The 20,280-nt window shown below is 49.3% G+C and overlaps 1 protein-coding gene across 1 annotated transcript; it reads right to left on the reverse strand.

The window, feature by feature from the left end:
* Window positions 1-380: 380 nt before the first annotated feature.
* Window positions 381-19,970, reverse strand: FKBP6 (FKBP prolyl isomerase family member 6 (inactive)). Its single transcript, XM_051635401.1, has 8 exons — window positions 19,877-19,970; window positions 18,561-18,647; window positions 17,909-18,111; window positions 16,653-16,772; window positions 14,914-15,108; window positions 14,514-14,623; window positions 11,785-11,874; window positions 381-834 (listed from the first exon to the last, which is right to left on the reverse strand). The coding sequence occupies exons 1-7, from the start codon at window positions 19,968-19,970 to the stop codon at window positions 11,787-11,789; spliced, it is 897 nt and encodes a 298-aa protein (XP_051491361.1). The 3' UTR covers window positions 381-834; window positions 11,785-11,786.
* Between the last annotated feature and the right edge of the window lie 310 nt (window positions 19,971-20,280).

Here is a 20,280-nt window from a genome sequence, read left to right on the forward strand (position 1 = left end):
AGGTTCCTCCTCCTCCACAGCCTCTTGCTAGTTTTGCATTTACCTGCCACCATCTCACTAAGCAGCAACTGATTTTGCATTTATTATATCTCAGACAAACCATGAAGGCCTAATTCAGAAAGACACAGGGAAGACACAGCTGTTGTGTTCCAAAAGGGAACAAACCTGCTAGAAGCTAGAGGAGTCAGCAGCATCTGCAGGGGATAACTCTGGTATTCTTAAGTAACCTGAAATTTAGTATCAACATTTACAGGAACATTCAGCCAAAACAAAGAGCATAACAAGCTGTTGCCCAAGAAGGGAGCTAGCTATACAGCAACAAACCAGACCCTGTTTCCAAATTCCAGCTCCTTACACTGAAAGAGAGACATTAATCAGTCTTGCACAATAAACTGGCACAAGTCCTGCCAGTTCTCAGGTTGGTTTATTTTCTCAGAACAAAAATACCAAACAGAATTTTTTAAAGAACAACCTGTATAAACAATACAAAACTTCATGGCATCCTACTCTCCTTTATGGGTTTCCTAAAACCAGCACAGAACCTGCAAGAGGTAGGATGTCAGGGAGAAGTTTTCTTGTGCAGGGAAGGAGAGAGAGAATGCCTTCCTCTCCTACAGAACTACTTGTTTCTTCTGGGACCATCCTCAGAACATGGCAAACAAACCAACTTCAGGAAAATCAGGTTGTGTATAAACACAGAGCTTCAAATTCACACTCTCAAAACAAGATGCTTCTTTTGCCCAGTGTCCCAAACCACAGATATGATGCCAAGCTCTCCATGTGCTGCTCTTTCTTCCTGGTCAAGAACTGCTCTTACTGCCAGCTGGAGAGGTCCTAGGATAACAAAATACCACAGTAAGAGTCCCACAGGTACTACCTGAACATTTTTCTCCATTTTAGCATTAAATGGACAGTTGTTACTAGCACACTTCTGCAGTGACCCTGAAAGAAACACACAGAATATTGTGGATTAGCACAAGTGGAACAGGTGCCATGAAATCCCTGTAAGATTAATTCCACTTCCCCACACAAGACTTGAAGAAAACTGAGTATTAAGTGATGAGGACTCAAAACCAGCAAGTCCACTTCAGAGAAAACCTTCAGGTCACCCTCCTTCTTGTTCAGGGCATCCATACTACCCACCACTTGTGCTTTTCCAACCCTGTTCTGGGAAGCCCAGTGCCTGGATACTTACTCTTTGTCTTTGGAAGACAGGCTGGTGTCTCCTAGAAGATTCACCATTCTCCTCATCTGAGATTTCTATTGCTCCACTCACCATATTTACTTGCTCCCATCTTCTCCCCTTACCTGCACTCCCTCCAGTTCATAGGGGATGACCACCAGGAGGCCTGGCCACATCACGGTGACACCAGACATTCTGTCCTTTGGTAGCTCCCCCTGCCCCATCACTCTCACCTGTACTTGGGTCCTCACCAGCCTTGGATTTCTGGCACACACTGAGAAGGTACCCACTGAGATTCTACACCCCATGAAGCTTCTTTCTCGCACCAGCAACCCCCACTCCATCCCTCCCTCTCTTTAGGGTCATCAGAGCTTCACTAGGAAACCAGTATCTAGGTGTTGGGTTAATTTTCTCTGGATATAAACCAGAACTGCTCCCGAGCTGTGCTTTTCTCCCCACCCTCCACTCAGTATTTCAAAGAGGAACCTCTTGGGTCACTGATCAGGACTTGGATCACCTGCCTCACCTTCTACCTGCCCACACTGACCTTGCTGCCAAAAGCTCAACTGCTCTTTCAGTGCCTCTCCCACCCATGCTCTCCTTCTGCCTCTTCACCTCCAGACAGAACCAGAACCTTCTTCTCCCTGGCCCTCACCAGCTCTTGAACTTGGTTTTGAAATGCTGGTCTAACACTGCAAGATCTTGGTGGAGACACAGGGACAATGTGGAGTTTCCTCTTGTTCCCCCAATCCATTGAGCACCTGGGATGGAACACTCAGAACACATATTCCTGCTGTCTCTGATGTGCCTCATGACATTTATCAACACCCTGTAGCCACAAGGGTGCTGCAACTGGCACCTGGGACACACACCAGGAGGAGTGCTGCTACAGAGGACATCTCCCTGATGTGTCAGAGAGCAGATGGTGCAGAAACACTGCTGAGGAGTCAGCCCCGAACCTCCCTCATCCACAGAGTGAGCAGCAGGAGAAAAAAATAAAAATAAAATTTAAAAAAAAAGGAAAAATCCTTAGAAGCCTTTCCACAAGATAAACCATTATCTGCCTCTTACAGAAGTTCTGAGGATCAAAGGAGGTTCATTCAAAAGGTGCACTATCAGCTCTCAGCTCAAGAGCAGCAGGAGCCCAAACCCATTTTTGACACTCTCTCAGCAGCTGTAGAACTGCAGCTGGCTCAGCTGCCTCAGCTGCAGTGGTGAGCTCTGCAAATGTAAATTAAATTACTTACAAAAGGGGGAAGCCTGGTCCTTAGAGGATATCAACTTCCAGGCTGCTAACCAGAAGGCAAAAAAAGAGCAGTAATTGTCAGGAAAAGATGCTTCATAGGCTACAGGATGAGAAGATGAAACATCACATGGTGCTCAAACTCCACACCTCATCCATTATCTATCCTTGAAAGGCACCACAGGATCAGAGGATAATTAGGGCTGCAAGGAGCATCAGTAGGTCTCTACTCCTGCTCAGAGCAGGGGTAGCTGTGAGGCCAACCAGATTACTCATCTCCCTCCCATGACCCTGTAGAAGCTGGGGTTCAGTTGGTCTGTATGCCCAGAGCCACACGAAACCCGTGACTCAAATGCCACCCTGCCAGAAACCTGTGAGTCTGAATCAGGACAATGTGCCTCTCTCAAGGGCTGCCCGCAGTTTAATGTTTGGGATAATAAAAGCACAAAACAGCTCAGCCACTTTCAAGATTGCCAGAAACACAAGAGCAAAGACTTCCAGCTTAGCACAAACTTGGATTCACGGTGACAAATCGGTGCAGTCATTGTCCTGGTTCGCCCAGACTCCCAAAATCCTGTGTTACAGTCTCATTTCACTGCCAAACCTTCCAAAACTGGGTGTTAACAAGGTTTGTTGTAATACAAGACATTCACAGTCTGTTTCAGCATTTTCTCGTATCTACCCAGAGCAGAAGAGAGAGAGGAAGTTTCTCAAGAAGGAAAACTACTGGAGGACACTTCAGCTGATCTATTCCAGAACTAATCAATCGGAGGTAGAAATGCTCAAATCATTTCTCCAGTTCACAGCATAAAGGTCTAGCCACTAGGACAAGGAAAGAAAGGTTTCTACAGTGGAAAAAATCATTATAATTGATGTGCTGTAGTGTTCTGCTGTAGAGAACAGCATCTTTGCTGCTGTTAAAATGCAACTGACTTCTACTCTGCTACTTGTCAGTCTAATATTATCCCCACAAAGCCTTGCCTTTTATGTGTCCCTGACAGGCACAGTTAAAAGATCATCACTTGATGTTTCCACCAGCTGTTAGTTGTGGTTTGGGGTGTCTAGCTGGATATAAAACCTACAGCTACTGAGACTTCTTGTGCACCATAAAAACAAAGGATCAAACTGTGAGTCTTCGGGTTTCATGGCGACTATTTGAAGTAATAGTGTCTTTACATGGAGCTAATTAAAAAAAATATTCAAATTGAAACCCTAAAGCCATTCTAAGGAGTGTTTGATCAGTTCATCTCTTTCATTTCCACCTAATGGCTACACAATCAAAAGAGAAGTGGAGGGGAAGCACAGGGCCCTGAAGATGCAGAGAGCTGGAGCATGTTCAAAGCCGTTGCTGCTCCTGCACGTAGGAGAACAGCCTGCTCCAACCAGGACCCTGCTCCAATATTTGTTTCCTTCCCTTAACAGCAGGTTGGCAGCAACTCAGCCCCGCAAACCAGCAAGGCACACGCTTGCTTTGAAGTTCAGACAGAAGTCTGTTGGTACCAGCTATTTTAATTAATGCTTCAGAGAGGCAAGGCAGCCAATCGTCAATTCACAGTAAGCAATATGCCAGGTCACAGGTCATTTATAATCACAGTCACCTTTACTCTGCATTAAAGCCATAATTAACAGTTAATGTTTAACTAAGGCTTTAAGATTTGTGTAAGCTCCTTTCTTGCATAAAGAACTGTTGCTGCCTCTTCCCCAGCTCCCCCTTTCCTGCCTCCATCTCGAGCAGGGCTGTGGGGAAGTGTCCTGTAGGCACCAAATACAGCAGATAATCTTCTCAACAAAGCACGAAGAAACTGGAAAGTAAGAAGAATGTGCCACCAAGATAACCCCCAGCGAGAAGGTGCTCCTCAAGGGAAGCAATCAAGTCATCAGCTTTGTGGAGAGCAGCCTGGAAAGCTGGCCTGGCTTTTACATCTCAGAGAAGTGTCTCTAAGAGACTTCTGGAGAAATGCAGCCTCCGCAGATTTGTTCCAGGAGGCAGAATGCCTTCTTTGCAATAAGGATGCTCACTGACCATAGAGAAGAAAGGAAGCAAAGCTTTGACTTAGTACCATACTCTTCTGAGGACATCTTACACCACAGCTCTGCATGAGCATGCTGGCAAAGCAGCTGTTATATGCTCACATTTGGAGCACAGACCAGCACAGGAGCTGAAACCTTCCTGAGCGGCAATTGCCTGAGAAGTGCTCTTCACTCAGAGCCCAACAAGTCCAACAGGAACTGCCACTCAGAAATGACAGCCCAGAGTAAAACCACTGAGACTGGGAGGCCAACAAGCTCCTTCTGAAATGCCCCACAGGGACCCCACAAGAGGTTCCCGACAGGCTGCAGCTCTCCTGAATGGCCAGCAGAAAGGCCAGGCACAGCCAGGCTGCTCTCAGCTGGCTGATAACAAGACGTGCTGGGCAATTCACCCTGATACAGGAGAAGAGACAACTCTTCACAGTGCCAGGCTATGATGGTTTAATCTGGACAGTTATTAGAAGGAACACAATCTCTTGCCATCCCAGGGAGCCTGTCTCTGAGTGTGCAACATGTAGGCAGAAAGTCATCTCAACAGGTGTCCATGGGAGCAGCTCTGCAGCCAGCCCTGCCCTCACTTCTCTAACATGTTGCTTGGGGACATCCAGCTATTGGTGCTTCAAGTAGACTCACTTTTACAGGCAAGATGGCTCTGAAGCCTATCTTCAGAGATGCTCAGAGCCTTCCCACATCTAAAGGCTTGAGCAGGCTCCGACTACTCCATCCCACATACACCAAAGGGGTCCAGATTCATAGCTGAAGGTGCAAGGAGCAGACGTGCTGCTCCTCATTCATGTAACCAGGCTACACGAACTTCCACTGCTTTTTTTCTCAGGACGGTGGTGGGTTTTTTGCAAGTCAATTTGTCATAATTCTCAGCTCTGCAAAGGATCCACAGCGAGTTTCAAGCCCTGCCTGTACAGCAGACAGACAGCTCAGTGGCAGGACGAATTCTCCAGAGATCTTTAACGAGTCTCAACTCCAAAGACCCTGAACGTTGATGACATGCACTACCATCCTGAACATGAGGTGATGGAAGAAGGATCTGTCAAGATTGCTCAGATCTGTGATAGGACAAGGACACCTAAAGCAAACAAGGAGAAACAGAAAGCAGAGATCTTTCCCAAGCATTTCTAAAAAAAAGTCCCTTAAAACAACACACAGGCAAAACAACTTGTTCAGAGGGCAAGAGGTCTCACAAGAGGGACAATTATGGGAAGGTGAAAGAAGGGATGAACTCTTCAACACACACTTCTGACTCAGAAAGGGCTTCACCCAGCAAGTCTGGGCTGAAACTGATCCTTACAGCAGCTCCCAGTCCTTCAGATAACTTTCATGTCAATAATGCTCAGCATTCTGTCAAATCAACAGGTCCCTGATAAAGCAGGGTGGGCAGTGGGGGAAGCACGTGAAGGTCATGTCTACCCTTACTGGAAATAACTGCAGTTCTGCAAACCAGCTCCCAGCAGTGCCAAGACACTCCCCACATCTTAAGCAAAACACCCTTCTGAAAGCAATTCCCCAAATCCAAAGCCCTCGTTAGCATCTCCTGCTGACAACCACAAACATGGTCTTTTTACAAAGAGCTGGTGCTGCTGTAGGACACAAAACCTGCTGCAGCAGCAGGACACAAAACCTGGTGCTGTTCCAACACTGATGCAGCCCCCGAGCCCCTCAGCTGCTCCGGGTCACTGCTGATGGAAAGGTCACCCCATTTTGGGGCTGTGCTTGGTGAGAGACACTTGGCAGCTCACAAGGAGAGGACAATTTCCCAAAACCACCAGGAACAATTAGGAGGGCACTTAGCACTTATTTTGTTAACTTCAGGTGTCTCTGTAGCATCACAGCTACTCCAAGGCCCAGTTAGAGCATTTGAAACTCCTCCAAGTTTGTCAGGGTTTCACTGCTTGCTCTGTGGGAGCTGAGAGCTCACAGGCCTCACAGGCCACCATCAGCACCCTCTGAACCAGGAGAGCACTTCACATGAAGCCTAGAGTATCAGGTCATTAAAAGTTTGCAGTTTCATTTTAACTAAATGGAGACTGTGGAATAAGAAAAAAAAAAAAGCCAACAAACCCATGGAAGGCTCCCCCCCAGATAAATCAGCCCCAAGGGTGGTTCACATCATCATCATCTGAAGTTTTGTTTCTCCCCAGCCATGTGTTGAAAGTCCCTTCTGTGCTGCTTCAGCTCCCTGCTGCTCTGAACACTGCTCCAGGCCCTAACACCTCCTCCTAATGGCAGAGTCCTCAGGGCAGTGCCACGCTGAAGCAGTGAGACATGGGGACAGCCATGTTTAGAGCCAGTCCCCAGAGTGTGGGCAGGACAGGGGGGACACCAGCCAGGCCAGAGCTGGCCCATGTCACTGCACACTGATTCACATTGTGAGCCTTCTCAGGGTCAGACATCACGGAAATAAGCAGGCAGGGACAAACAACCTGCACTCTTTGGAGGTGACAATGTCCTCCAAGCCCAAGAGGACACCTGATTCTTCACACAGGCACATTGCAGCTCTCTGCACTCAACACTCCTTCCAGGAACAAGACCAGCAGAACAAGCACACACCAGCAAAACACAGCAAAGGGCCCCTTGTTTTGCTGTGTAGGACATGATCTTTTAAAACACCCAGATTGAAGAGTAAGAGAAACAGATGGGATAAGGACACTTCGTCTGCTAGTTTGGAAAGTCCAGAGCACTCCAGAGCAACAGGACTGGTGGCCAGGACTCGGCAGTTCTGCCTGGATTGGCAAGAGCCTGGAGAGAGCTGCTTACTGCTGCCTGCAATGCCACCAGGCCCAGAAGTGGCACTTGGGGACTCCTGTGCCTCAGCTACCAGCACATCTGAGCTGCAACCTGACCCCAGACACCTGAGTCACAGCCACCTGCCACAGGCTGCCATCCAAAATCAGTTCAGTCAGTACCTACGTGGGTGTTGGTTTATCCAATTTGCCTTTCCATCCATCACAAGAACAAAACATTTTTACTTAAAACTTCACATAACTTACCACAACAGAAACATGAGGGGTGGAGAAAGGAAACTTTAAAAAAGGTACTTCAGAGAAAATCTTAAAATAACCACATCTCCTCACTGCTGGAAGCAAAGGCCAAGTTCTGCAAAACTAAAACTTTCTTCATAAAGAAATTCACATCTCACACATAGACCATTCTCTTTAAACTCTACCTGCATGATAAACCAAGTATTATCATGGGAGTGAAAAGAGCCCAGCATCTTTTCACTCTCTACTGATTTGTAGCATCAGTGTATTTTATCTTCCAGCTGCTGGCAAAAAGCTCTGATAAAAGCCTGCACAGGGGTGCCCATTGGGGGCTCAGCCTGTCCTTTCCAGGGTATGTGTGCTGGGTGGCCTCAGGCAGGACAGGAGCTTGAGGAGAAATGCAGCCAGGAACCTGCTCCTGCCTCATCTGGAAGCTTCATGTTTGAGCACACCAAGGGGAATCTCAGGCTTTAGCCACTTGCTCAGTCTTAGAGAGGATGGTCCTGGGCCCCAAAGCCCTCTGATGAGGCTGGAGAACCATCATTTCACCAGTGCCTCGGAGGACAGGAATGACAGGGCACTGTGGTATCACATGGGTCTCCGTCCTTTCCACTTCACAGCATCTTCTCACCTCTAAGCCCAGGCCAGACCTCCCAGTCTGGGCACAGTCAACCCTAGTGCCTTCAAACCAAGGACTTGTGTCCCAGGACCTGACCAGGGAGCACTGCATGTTGTGGCATTGCTAAGCAGAGGTGGCACAGTCATTTCTCCACTGACAGCTTCTAGAGGAGACCAGAGACCAGCTATCTTCCAGGGAGGCACCACAGATTCTACCCCAGACATGGACTGCTGAGCTCCTCTGAAAAAAATAAAGATGCTAGAAAAGAAGAGAGCTGGAAGAGAGAAAAAAAAACGAGCACCAAAACAAGCCAACCACCTTATTAAAGCTTTTCTCATTCCTCTGCTTAGCAAGGAGAATGCTTAATTAAGGAATCCTTCAAGCCTCCTCACTCACTGCAGCAATGCTCAGCATAAAGCAGGTACTGAACAGTTTCCTTCACAGCACAGGACATCTCAGTGGTACAATAATTTGCATACTCTAAAGGAGAAATGAAACTGCTGGTTCTCTGTGGCTCAGCTTCACACAGTGGGTAGGGACAGGATCAGCAGGAGGCACATTTCAGATCTGCTCAGTATTAAGGAAGAGCAGGAGGGGAAGGAGCAAGTTGCTGTTTACTCACAAGTCTGGAGCCCTCCCAAGGCAGGAGTTTTGACTGTTACACACATACTGCTCAGTTTATTTGTGAGTCTCTTTCAGTTTATTAGGTCAGTTTAAGTGGCAACTGCTGCTGATTTTAAGCCCAATTACAGTCACTTCTACCTGGTGACACAGCCCCAGTCCTGCAGCAGATTCTCACCTATTAATGGCTTCAGAATTGCTAGACCCTGCAACTTGTAGCAATCTCAAGTCTGACCTCATAGTTTCCTGCCATAATTCCAGCATTGTTTGTTTTCACTGGAACACTTCCCTGTGTGCTCCCAACTACTGAGATTGCTTCTGCTGTGTATTGAGCTGAGATACACACTAGAGATAAAGCTTTCAACTTTGGCCCATCTGTAAGAAAAAAAAGCCCAGAGACTCACCTTTCTGGGATGAAACTATCACCAAGGACCCTCTACAAGAATCCAGATATTTCCAGGAATTTTGTCCCCACTCGGGATGGGCTTCTTATCATGAAGGGACCAACGCCAGACAGAATGGAGCTTGGAGCAACCTGGTCAGGTGGGAGGTGCCCCTGCCCATGCAGGGGGGCTGGAACTGGATGATCTTTAAGGTCCCTTTCAACTCAAACCATTCCATGATTCTATGACTCCAGCAAAAACCAAAACCTAACTCCTTTCCCCCCCCATGCTCCCACAGGTCTTTCAAACAAGAAAGAACAAAAAGCTCCAATAAACCAGCCATCCTCAGCTTACCCATCCTGCAATTCAGGGAGTGACAAGGAGGACTTTCAGCTGTGCACATCCCAGGTAACCTGACTCAACACCACACAAAGTGTCCAGAGGCAGACAAATGACCCAAAGAGGGGAAAGCAGGAGAGCCAGGCTGCTGCATTTTCAAGGGGGCTGCAGCAGGAAGGGCTTAAGAAAACATTTGTGCACCTATTTCTGCCTGAGTGCTTCTGAATTTTGAGCCTTTCCACTGGTAATCTGGACAATGGGTCGGGTCAACACTTAAGCACTTGCCAGCTGGTAAATAGGAAGGTTTTCCATAACTCTTGTGATTCCACTGGATCATTAAATCCGAGCTACAGGCAGCATCCAGAGGCCATCAACTCCCCCAGTACCTAAGACAGGCAGGATGAAGGAGGGTTGCCAGGCTGACTGAGTACAGCTTGTGCCCTGCACTGAGCTTGCACAAAGTTGTCAGAAAACACTAAAGAATGTTCTGTCTTGAGTCTGACTAATTAGTGGTGCCTTTGATAGAGAGCAGGAGCTCCAGCTGGAACTGCTTTGCTCCTCTCTGAATATGTATTAAGGTTTTTAACCAATCTCCAAGCCAGAACGAGGCCCTGCCCTGTGAGAACCTCCTCCAGAAAGGGATTTTTCCTCCAATGAATTAACAGGAGATTGTTGTGTCTCAGTGATTTATGTCTGTTTGGAAGACAGTTTATTTTTAATAGCGTAACTAAAATCAGCTTCAAAGGAGGTTAGAATTCTTTTTGACTGACAGCTGTCCATCAGTAAAGTGGGAGAGCTCCAGGAAAGTGCTGTACATGGGTAGAAGTCTGGGAAACTGGCTGATGAGCAGTTCAGCCCCATCTTTAAGCTTGCCTCCAGCTCAGGTTTCTTTTTCCCTTCCTCTTTGCACTTCCCAGTCTCCACTACCTGAAGACACAGTTTTATTTACAACAGTTATGTGCCATTACACCAGTCACATGGAAATCAGCACCTTTGCAAGCTGCTCTTTAGGAAACAAGAGGTCACACAAGCTTATCAGTGGAGGATCTGTCTGGTGACCCAGCAGATAATCACATTCATTCAGAGTTCCCACCATAAAGCAGGCCCAGCTTATGCACAGATCTACCCAAGAAGCATGCCAGGTCAGGCAGTGCTAGGTCCTATAGTCAGAGACTCACATCCTACAGGATGGCAAATCTCTGGAATCCAGCAAGTGGAGAAGCAGAGCCTCCACGCCAAGTCCAGGGCCATGGACTTCCTGCAGACACTGGCAAGACAAATCCAGTCTTAAATCCCCTTTCACAACTACTTGCTGGGAGGTAGGTACCTGCTAACAGATGGGATCCATCTCACCCTGAACTCAAGGCAGAAGAATCTGTGCTCTGAGGCAGTTCAGCAACACACCCAGCTGAGACAGCAGGAGGCACGTCCAGTCAGAAGAGGGTTGTGTTGCTTTTGGAAGCAACCATTCAAACCAGCTCCTTCCTCAAACACAACCTTAGCTTCCTCACCAGCACAGACAAAAGAGCCAACCTTAAAACACCAGCCTTGCACCCTGCACTGGCACTGCTGCTGCTGCTGGAAAGGCTGACAATACCCATTTTCTGCAAGCAGAAGAGCTACAGCCTGCATTGCATGAGAGAGAAGGGCTGCAAACTCTGACAGCCCCAAGCTGCTGATGCTTCCTGACAGAAGGCTGCTGTCATTTTCTGCAACTTCTTCCCTAGGGTTTACCCTGAGGCAAACGACCAGTGAAGATTCCTACTCACCCTTACACCCTGCTGAAGGTTTTGACAAAAAAAAAGGATGATCAAAGGGCCTTTGTGCATTTATAAGCCTGTCAATTTTGCTAGAAGATTTAAGACTTTAAAGAGTCCAAAACATCTATTTGAAATTTTCTATACAAACAGGTTTTTTAATATTTAAAAAAAAAACAAAACACCCCAGAAATAAACTATTTAGATTTTTCTGAAGTGGGGCATCCCAACAGCTCCAGACAGGAGTGTTGGAGGGGATGAGGAAATCCAGTTCTTAAGTTTGACAGAAACCATTTTTTTTTGTTTGTTTCTTTTAATTGGCAGAGGGAAAAGACTACACAGCTATTTCTCCCCCTGGCTCTGACAAGGAATAGCTGGGATGAGCAGCACAGGAAACAACAAACCCAAACTTACTCAAGTGCTGCCAGTTTCAGGTTCCTGTCCCACACCAGCTTCAGCAGCATTTCAACCCCTTCCCCTTCACACATTACCATTAACTAACATTTTGCCTCCAAAATCCTCCCAAGCAGACAAAAATCAGGTTCCTCACCTAAAAACAGTTGAACCATGACAGGTTCTGGGAGACCTCAGCCTTTTTCTCAACTTGATTACCTTTATTCCTGGTCAGCTGGAGGGAGCCTGAGGTGGGCAAACATTCTGCAGCACATTTCTTTCTCCTTTTCCATGGAGTTCCTGTAGCAGCTGCAAAGCAGAGCACAGCATCACGGGCTGCCCAGCCCTCAGTGCCACAACCAGACAACAGGTATTATTTTTTCTATCTAAATAAATTAGCCTGATATGTCCTACCAGCCTGTGTGCTGGTAACAAAGACATGGCTCCTCCCAGCCCTTCTCTCTGCCATGTCAGGGAAGGAGAGCTGGAAACACTGCACCTCAGTCCCAGACCTTGGCTCTCTGCTTCCCTGGCGACTATTGGTTCAGGAGATCATTTAGCTTTTGGTAGCCAGATGCTTTCTACACCAGCCTTGCAAGCATGTGAGGATGCTTCCCAGACTGCTCCATTTCAATCACTGCCTCTCCAAGCACAGTGTCCTCTGCACCCTGGGCTCTCACCTCACCAGCAGTGAGGTCTCACTGGTGAGGAATCCCTGAGCCAGAGGGTGACTCAGTTTGGGCACCATCCCAGGGATCAATGGCTGCCCACATTACTGCTTTTCCTGCATCTGCTACCATATAAGGTCAAAAGCCAAGGTTTTTGTTGCAACACACCAGGAACAGCACAAGTGTGATGTTGGCTAATGCTCTCTCAGCCCCCTACCATCAGCATTCCTGTGTCCAGAATCTCCAAGCATTTGTTCAGTGAAATCCCCACAGCAAGTCCCTTCTGTTAGGTCTCAGACAGATGCTACCACAACTGTCCACACTGAGTAGATCAGGGACACTCACCCAGACCACGGATGGCACTCTCACACACTGACCACTACAGGAAATCCAAGAGCCCCTCGTTTGGAGGCACAGATCCATGCCAGGTATCAGAACAACCTAGTTTTGTTCTAGATCTGATGCAGTGCAAGCCTTCCAACAGAACTGCCCAATCCAGCAGCAGAATTTGCAACAAGACCCCTACAGCTGGTACCAGACATGCATCCCACAAAACCCTCACCCTGAATTCTGCCTGGTTTTCTCCAGTGAAGTGAATGTTGCCAGGAACATGGTTGACCTGTTAAACTGATGCTTTTAAAAGTTTTGTTTTAGACAGCAAAAGGTAGCTGCTGATTAGCACACAACATTCTTTTTTCCAAGTATAAATGTACTGAGTAAGGAAGTGAAAAGCCTTTAAGAACAACATTTTGATTTATATTTCATTTCTGAAGCACTTGCCAGATCACATTATGAGTTTTCTCAGGCAAGGCAGGTTGGCAACATTATAGGACACAGACTGAGGTGTGGCACAATTAACACCACCTGATAACGTTGCCTTTGTTGATTCTATACTAATTCAACTCTTTGTCATAGCAAAGCAAAAAATGCACCCATTTGAACTGGCACTGAAGCAGTAACTCTGAGACAACAGTGGCTTAAGGCCACTCTGCTCACTGACACACACAGGCTGTACATGCTGCCAAGCAGCTTCCCCGCAGGCAGCGCCTCGTGCTGCTTCCTGGCACCTCCACCTCAGCATTGTTAGCAAGTTTGTTCTTCTACCTGCCAATGTATTTTGAATGAGTCTATGAAAATCCATGAGGCTTCAAGAATCAGGACATCTAGCACTGTCCCATGGGTCTTTGACCCTGCCTGCACACCAAGCCTCCAAAGGGCAGCTCACCAGGCAGATCTGTTTTGTAATGTGCTCACCAGCAGGACGGTACCAGGTACCCAGAGGGAGATCAGGGGGAGGGGAAGTGGTTTACTTCTGATTTCCAGACAGTCTTTGAGTTGTCCTTCAGGAGTAACAGAAGAAGTCTGAAGACTTGGTGTTGTCACAGACTACGTGGACACACAAGGCAGAGATGTGCAAGGACAGCCCTCAGCCAAAGCACTCCCTGGTGCAGGCCCCCAGCCCATCAGACTCCACTGAGACATGTTAGTGCTCCCTACAAACCTTTCTGCAAACACCCAGCAGCGACACACAAAAGAAGAGGGCTGGTATTTAAGGGCTTCTTTGTGATCTCTGAAGCTGGGGACTGCATCACTTCCTGTGCCAGAAGCACAGCACACGCTTTTGGGAACCAGCAAGTGCTCCGCCAGTTTCAAGGGGGAGAACAAGAGCAGAGACCAGTGTTAGTCATGTTTTGGTGGGGCTAGGGCATGACTAAAGCTGGCAGGATTGTGCTGCACTCAGCCTGCAGGAAATAAAAGAGTTTGCCTTCAGGGTTGCTCACTTATTGTGTCCGACACAGCAAGAAATCCACTTTTGACAAACGTCAGTATTTGTAGCACTATACACTGAAACACTTGCAGTACTGTAGTTAACCAACACATCTTAGAGAACAAAGATCACACTTATTAATCCAGAACACTGTCAGCGTGAGCACTAGGCTGCTGCATCACACTGGGTCTGAGGCATTCCAGCAGCCCCCATCCCCCTGCCTGACCCACCTCCTCACATAAAGCCAACACACACGCGTTCCCCCAGAGAAACTGCACAGAAAGAGGGGGTGCTCTCAGCTTCTCACCCATTCCCTGTACTCACCATGTCTGCACAAGGTTTGAATAATCTGTCCCCACATCAAAAGAAACCACCTGCACTTTCCCAGGTCTCTCACTAACCCAATCATTTTGTATTTTGGGCTTTTTAAAACATTTTCAGTGTTTCGGAGCAAGTGTTCCAGCCTGCCTAAGCACTTTCTCTTCCCCAAGGATGGAAGAGAGTTCTCTCACCTTGCCAGCTTTTTTAGCTCATTGTTAATATCGTGGTTGAAGGGCTGGATGTGCTGAGCTCTGACCAGGAAATCCCGGGCTTTTTCATACTCTGCCATGTGGAGACAAGCCTGCCATGGAAAGAGGACAGATGGATCACAAGATAAACACAGCCTCACTGCCCTCCTTCAGGACCCAAACACACGCAACCACAGGCATCTCTGAGACAGACCCAGGTAGCTCACAAATGCCCCATGAAAAGATCTGTGTGACAGATTTAGAGAGCACCAGATCTTCCCAGGGGGCAGATACAGACAAGCCCCCTCGACTGCAGCAGCAGCACAGGAGCCCGGCCCAGAGGTCAGTGGTTCTCCTCAGTTCCTTCAAGGGTCTCTCCACAGAGGAATTTCTTTTCACCCACCTGGCCACACCTGAACAGCCCTTTGGCATTTCTTTGGTCAATTTTCAAGGCCTTCTCCCCATATGCCAAAGCTCTGGCAGGACGCTTCAGTTTCAGGTATGTTATGGAGAGATTCAGGAACACCAGCAGCTTGGACGCGTTGATCTGCTGCTGCTCTGCCGCGCTAGAAGGGCTGCGACCAAGGATGGAGAGGGCCTGAGGAGACAGGGAACAAGAGTTAGTGCACAAGAAACCTGTGATGGAAAATGAGACATCCACCTCATCAGCCAGCTACACCCATGCTTACCTAGCTCAGTTAAAAATAATAACAATCATAACTCTAAACATGCTGAAGGGCATTATCAGCACAACTGGCCAACTCAGCCGTAAGACTAAAGGTTTAGGAACCTGTCAAGGAACTTGACAGCAGCAGAATTTAAAAAAAAGCTAACATCCAGGACCCAGGTTTTAAGGCCAAAACCAGAAGAGAAATCCCACAGGGAGAAAGGCAATTGAAATTATTTTGTTACAAAGATACACCAAGAAAAAGTAATCCAAAATACAGGGAGGAAAAATCTCACAAAACCTCACTACACCTAAAACAAAGGCAGATACATTCCAGGTTGGGAACAACTATTTCCCTACCCAGAGAGGTTGTGGAGTCTCCATCCTTAGACACATTCAAAACCTGAATGGACACAGTCCTGGACAACATCCTGCTGTGGCTGACCTTCCTTCAGCACAGGTTTGGACTAGACAACCTCCAGAGGCTCCTAGCAACCTCAGCTATCCTGTGATTCCCAACTGGAGGACTAAAAAGAAAGTCAGAGTGCCCAGTGTACCAGAGATATCTGTTTCCAGACCAAAGGGATTCTAGATTCCTCTCCAAAGCACTGATCAGCAGGCTGCTGCAGTACATGGCCCTGCACCATCATGTCTCCCAGCAAACCACCCCTGCAGGGCTGGGGCAGTTCTGGGGTCCCCAATACAAGAAGGACATGGAACTGTTGGAGCAAGTCCAGAGGATCCATCAAGATGATCCAAGGGCTGGAGCAGCTCTGCTCTGGAGACAGGTTGGGAGAGTTGGGGTGTTCAGCCTGGAGAAGAGAAGGCTCCAGGGAGACCTTAGAGTAGCTTCCAGTGCCTGAAGGTCTCCAGGAAAGCTGGGGAGGGGCTTGGGACAAGGGCAGGGAGGGATGGGACAAGGGGAAATGGTTTAAAACTGAAAGAGAGGAGAATGAGATGGAATATTAGGAAGAAATTATTTCCTATGAGGGTGGTGAGACCCTGGCCCAGGTTGCCCAGGGAAGCTGTGGCTGCCCCATCCCTGGCAGTGTTGAAGGGCAGGTTGGATGGGGCTGGGAGCAACCTGGGCTGGTGGGAGGTGTCCCTGCCCATACCAGGGAGGGTGGGATCTTTATGGTCCCTTTCAATCCAAATGAGTCTGCGATTCCATGAAAAGCTGACCTGAAAGGTGCAGCCACAGAAACCCTCCCGGGCTTCCATAGCTGCTGTGACAGACACTGCCTCCTCAGCTGGAGCCCACGGGGAGCAGGAAGGCTCTGCCAGCCCTTCTCCTTTGCCACTGAGGCTCACACAAAAGCTGATGTCTAAGATCCCTTCTTAAATATCAAACCTATGCCTGGAAAATACAATTAATTTACCTGATCTCTACATTGTCCTGGTTAGGGTGAGCTAGCACTCCCTCCCTGCTTTCACAGCTTTTCACAACACAAAGCTCATTCTACTGGTGTCATTACCCTTTTGTACCTCTCCTTGGCGTGCTCCAAGACCCGCTTACGGTACAGGTAGTTGCCAAACTGTCTCTCTGTGTCTGCCACTTCCAACACCTTCTGTAGTGGAAATGTATCCTGCTGCTCCTGTACAAAGAAATACCTGAATATGAGCTCAAACAAAAGAGAACAGGAGAAGAGCTCAGACAGGAGAGTCCTGCACAGCCCCTGTTATTCAGAGCCCTTGCCAAGGCCCCTGCAGGGTCCAACCAGGCCACCACCACGTGGCATCTCCCTTTGCCAGGCTGAAAAATGTCACAGCTCTTGAGCTGGTATCTCCTTGTGGGAGAATTCCACCAACCATGTCAGGAAGCTCAGCAGGACCAGAGGGACTCTGGGAAGGAAAGAAAAACCCAAAATTTCTTCTTCAGTCCTGCCCAACTCTCTCACCTGCTTAGCACAGAGCAGTTAAGGCAGATGCTATTGCTGGCACACAAGGTGAAGGTGACTGAAAGGCTCCAGTTGCTCTAAGGGCATCACCCTCGGGCCAGGACCAGCCTGACACCCACACCAGGCAGCAAAACAAAAAAAAGCCCAGCATTAATAACAAAAGATTCAAACCAAGGGACAGGTTTCCTCCTGGGTTTGCAAGTTTGACCCAGCTAACAGAGAGGTCAGTTAACCCCACAGGGTGACAAGGGGTAAGAGGAGGGGGGGAACAGGATCTTGCAACAAGTGTGGGTTGTTGGCAGGGCTATGTGGGAAAGTGGGCAGGGCAGCGGGAGGCAGGGAGGTAGGAGGGGACACAGGACTGAGGGGGGTGATGGGACGACTGAGGGTGGAGTCTCCTCCCTCCAACACTGCTGACCCAGAGCCACAGCCCAAAGCCCTTGACATGAACAGGGGGAATTAACAATAACCCTGTAACTCACCAGGGAGGAAAGCAACCAGTGAAAGAGCCCTTGGGAGATGAGCCAAAAGGCAGAGACAAAGGGTGGGGGCCGGGGGGGCACTTGGGCACTGCAGAGTGAACAGGATTTTTACAGCTCATTCCTGTTCCTTCAGAGACATCCCTGGAAGCTGATGCCCCCTAGTGAAACCAGGTTTCTTGTGAAAACTAAAGGGAAGCTCCTCCACTGCCTCCAGCGCCAGGAGCAACCAACGGCAGCCCCAGCTTCTCCCGCTGCTCGGGGCGGGGGGGAAGGGAGCAGGGCTGCAGGGGCAGCACAGGGCAGTGGTTAAACCTGCAAATTTAGGTCTCAAACCTCATTAACTCAACTCACAGCAGTCAACTCGAAGAAGGCGTCAGATTCAGCCGAGTCGAGGAAATCCAGCAGCTCCACTTCGAAGGTGACTGTGGTGTTGGGGGGGATGAGGGGAGGGCAGCCCTGCTGCCCGTAGGCGTATTTTGGCATGAGGAAAAACCTTGCAACCTCTCCCTTCCTCATGGTCAGCAGGCCGATCTCCAGGCCCCACAGCGTGATGTCTGTTGCAGCAGGAAATGGAAGAGTGTGAGAATTGCCAGTCTGAAACCCCCCCTCAGACACCAAACAACAATTCCTCCTGCAGCTTGGAGGAAAAAACTCCTTGGTAGCTCCTGTCTCAACACCTACAATTGTCAAGTGCCCCGTTAAGGATTATCAGGACAGTCTGCTGTGGGACCAGGCACCCACTGCACAGCAAGATCTTCTCTTGGGTTATTTAAAAGCACCAAGACAAGCAGCTGCTTCAGGAGCCACCATCCTGAAGGGCAGAGGGGAACGAGTTCCAGGCTGACCAGCAGCTGTGTGAAGCAGGAGGCTTCTGGACTCCACTGACAAGTTTTAAAGGTTTCAAATAACATAAGAAACTAAACAGCTTTTAAATTGACACGTCTTAATGGGCTGGTCCTTACAGCCCCATGCCCCATGAGGAATTTTTCAGGCTCAAACCCACCTTTTCCAAGTTTCATCAGCTTGGGAAACTTGCTGCAGCTTTTGGTGAAGGGCTCATCCCTGTGCTCCAGGTACCCAAAGTAATTCACTGTGCAGCCCAAAGACAGAAGAGGAAAGAAAGCAAGAGTTTGATTTCACATCCAGTGACAGAGCCATCAACAGCACCTCTGGTTTTGCAACACCACCCTTTTATCCTGCTTTTACTTTCTCCCTTCTACTGAAGAACAGCAGAGGCAGCACAAACTACCTCGTGTTTTATACCAATAATCTGGTCCCATCCAAGTAGCTGAGTGGAGTTGACTCTGTTTTAACACCACCACCAGATAAAGCAGCTCCTTCAGAGTCTCAAACCCTATGTCATATGGAGAAGTGACTCTGTGTTCTTAAGAACTCAAAACTTTAACTTCAACTGTAGAAGTTAAAATGTCCCAGTTATCTACAGAAATACCTAACAGTGCCTTTCCTAATCAAAAAACAGAGGCCTGGAAAGAGAAACAAAGGGGAAAATGAGCCACTCTGACACTCTCCTGGGTACTGTGCAGGTAACCCCAGCTCTTGCTCAGTTAGAAAACCTGTAGTGGGCTTCCCTTGACACAGCACCAGGCCCCTGTACTTCAGGAACCACTTTCAGCTTCAAACTTCTACTCTGTCCTGTGAGCACAGGTGGGAATGGGAAATTCTGCTTTTCTCAAGGTCAAGATGCCCTTTCATTTAATCTGCCACCACACAAAGTTAATCAGAGTATTCCAACTGCTGAAACACTGATAAGGGAGCACAGTCTCTGCAACAAAAAGATATACTACTGTGAATAAATGCTGTTAATTGCTTCGGTTCTTTAAAAATCTTGCTCTGGTCTCAGGCTGAAGCTCCCAGATTTGCCATTCCATGAGCATTTCAGCGTTAGAGGCTCAGGGCACCTTCCACAGGAGGTTCTGCCCTCTCCATTTCCCCCAGCACACACTTCAGGCCCAGCCACACAGACCAAAGCGAGGATCTTGCAGTGAGACGTAAGCGACCTCAGTGAGCACCAGGCCCTGCCTTCAGACCACACTTCCAAGCACTTCATGTTTTCTTAGTCCCGACGCCAACTTTTAATTTAACTGCTTATTCAGAAAGCTGCTCAGGAGGCGGCCAGCGGAGCCTGCGGGTGCGTACCCGTGAAGCAGGGCACGGCGTGACCGCGGGGGGTGGCGAGCGCCGGGCGGGCTGCGGGCCCGGGCGGGGGACACGGCCCGGGGCGGCGCGGGAAGGCCCGGGGCGGCGCGGGAAGGCCCGGGGCGGCGCGGCAGGGCCCGGGGCGGCGCGGGGCTGCGGTACCTGCCACGGAGGCGTCCCGGGGCACGGCGGCCCCGCGGCCCGCGCGCAGCAGCTCCTTGCGGACGCCGCCATCGCCGCTCAGGTCCCGCGCCATCCGGGGCCTCCCGCGCGCGCCGCGCCCGGCAGCCAATCACCGCCCGCCGCGCGCCGCGCCCGGCAGCCAATCACGCTCCGAGGAGCCGCCCGCCCCCGACGCGCCGCTCGGCAGCCACGCGCCGCTCGCCGGAAGGACACGCCCCCGCGCGGCTCCCGACCAATGGGCGCCGGGCGCGCCCGGCCCCGCCGCGGTGCACGCCGGGGGATGTAGTCCGGGCCGCGCGGCCTGGCCCCGCTCCCGGCCCCGCCGGTGCTGCCCCCGGGGACACGCGGGGGCCGCCTTGGGTGGGTCTGCTCCCGCTCCTCCC

Source organism: Apus apus, chromosome 18 (genome assembly GCF_020740795.1).
Source record: "Apus apus isolate bApuApu2 chromosome 18, bApuApu2.pri.cur, whole genome shotgun sequence".
NCBI classification, from domain to species: domain Eukaryota; kingdom Metazoa; phylum Chordata; class Aves; order Apodiformes; family Apodidae; genus Apus; species Apus apus.

Bases quoted from the DNA above. Each gene is read 5' to 3' on its own strand.
- FKBP6 (XM_051635401.1), bottom strand. From the start codon at position 19,970: ATGGCGCGGGACCTGAGCGGCGATGGCGGCGTCCGCAAGGAGCTGCTG. The intron at 15,109-16,652 runs GTAATGACACCA...CTGTCTCCTCAG, and splicing joins CCAAGGAGAGGTACAAAAGG to GCCCTCTCCATCCTTGGTCG. The intron at 11,875-14,513 runs GTGAGAGAACTC...TCTGCTTTGCAG, and splicing joins GAGCTAAAAAAGCTGGCAAG to CTGCTACAGGAACTCCATGG.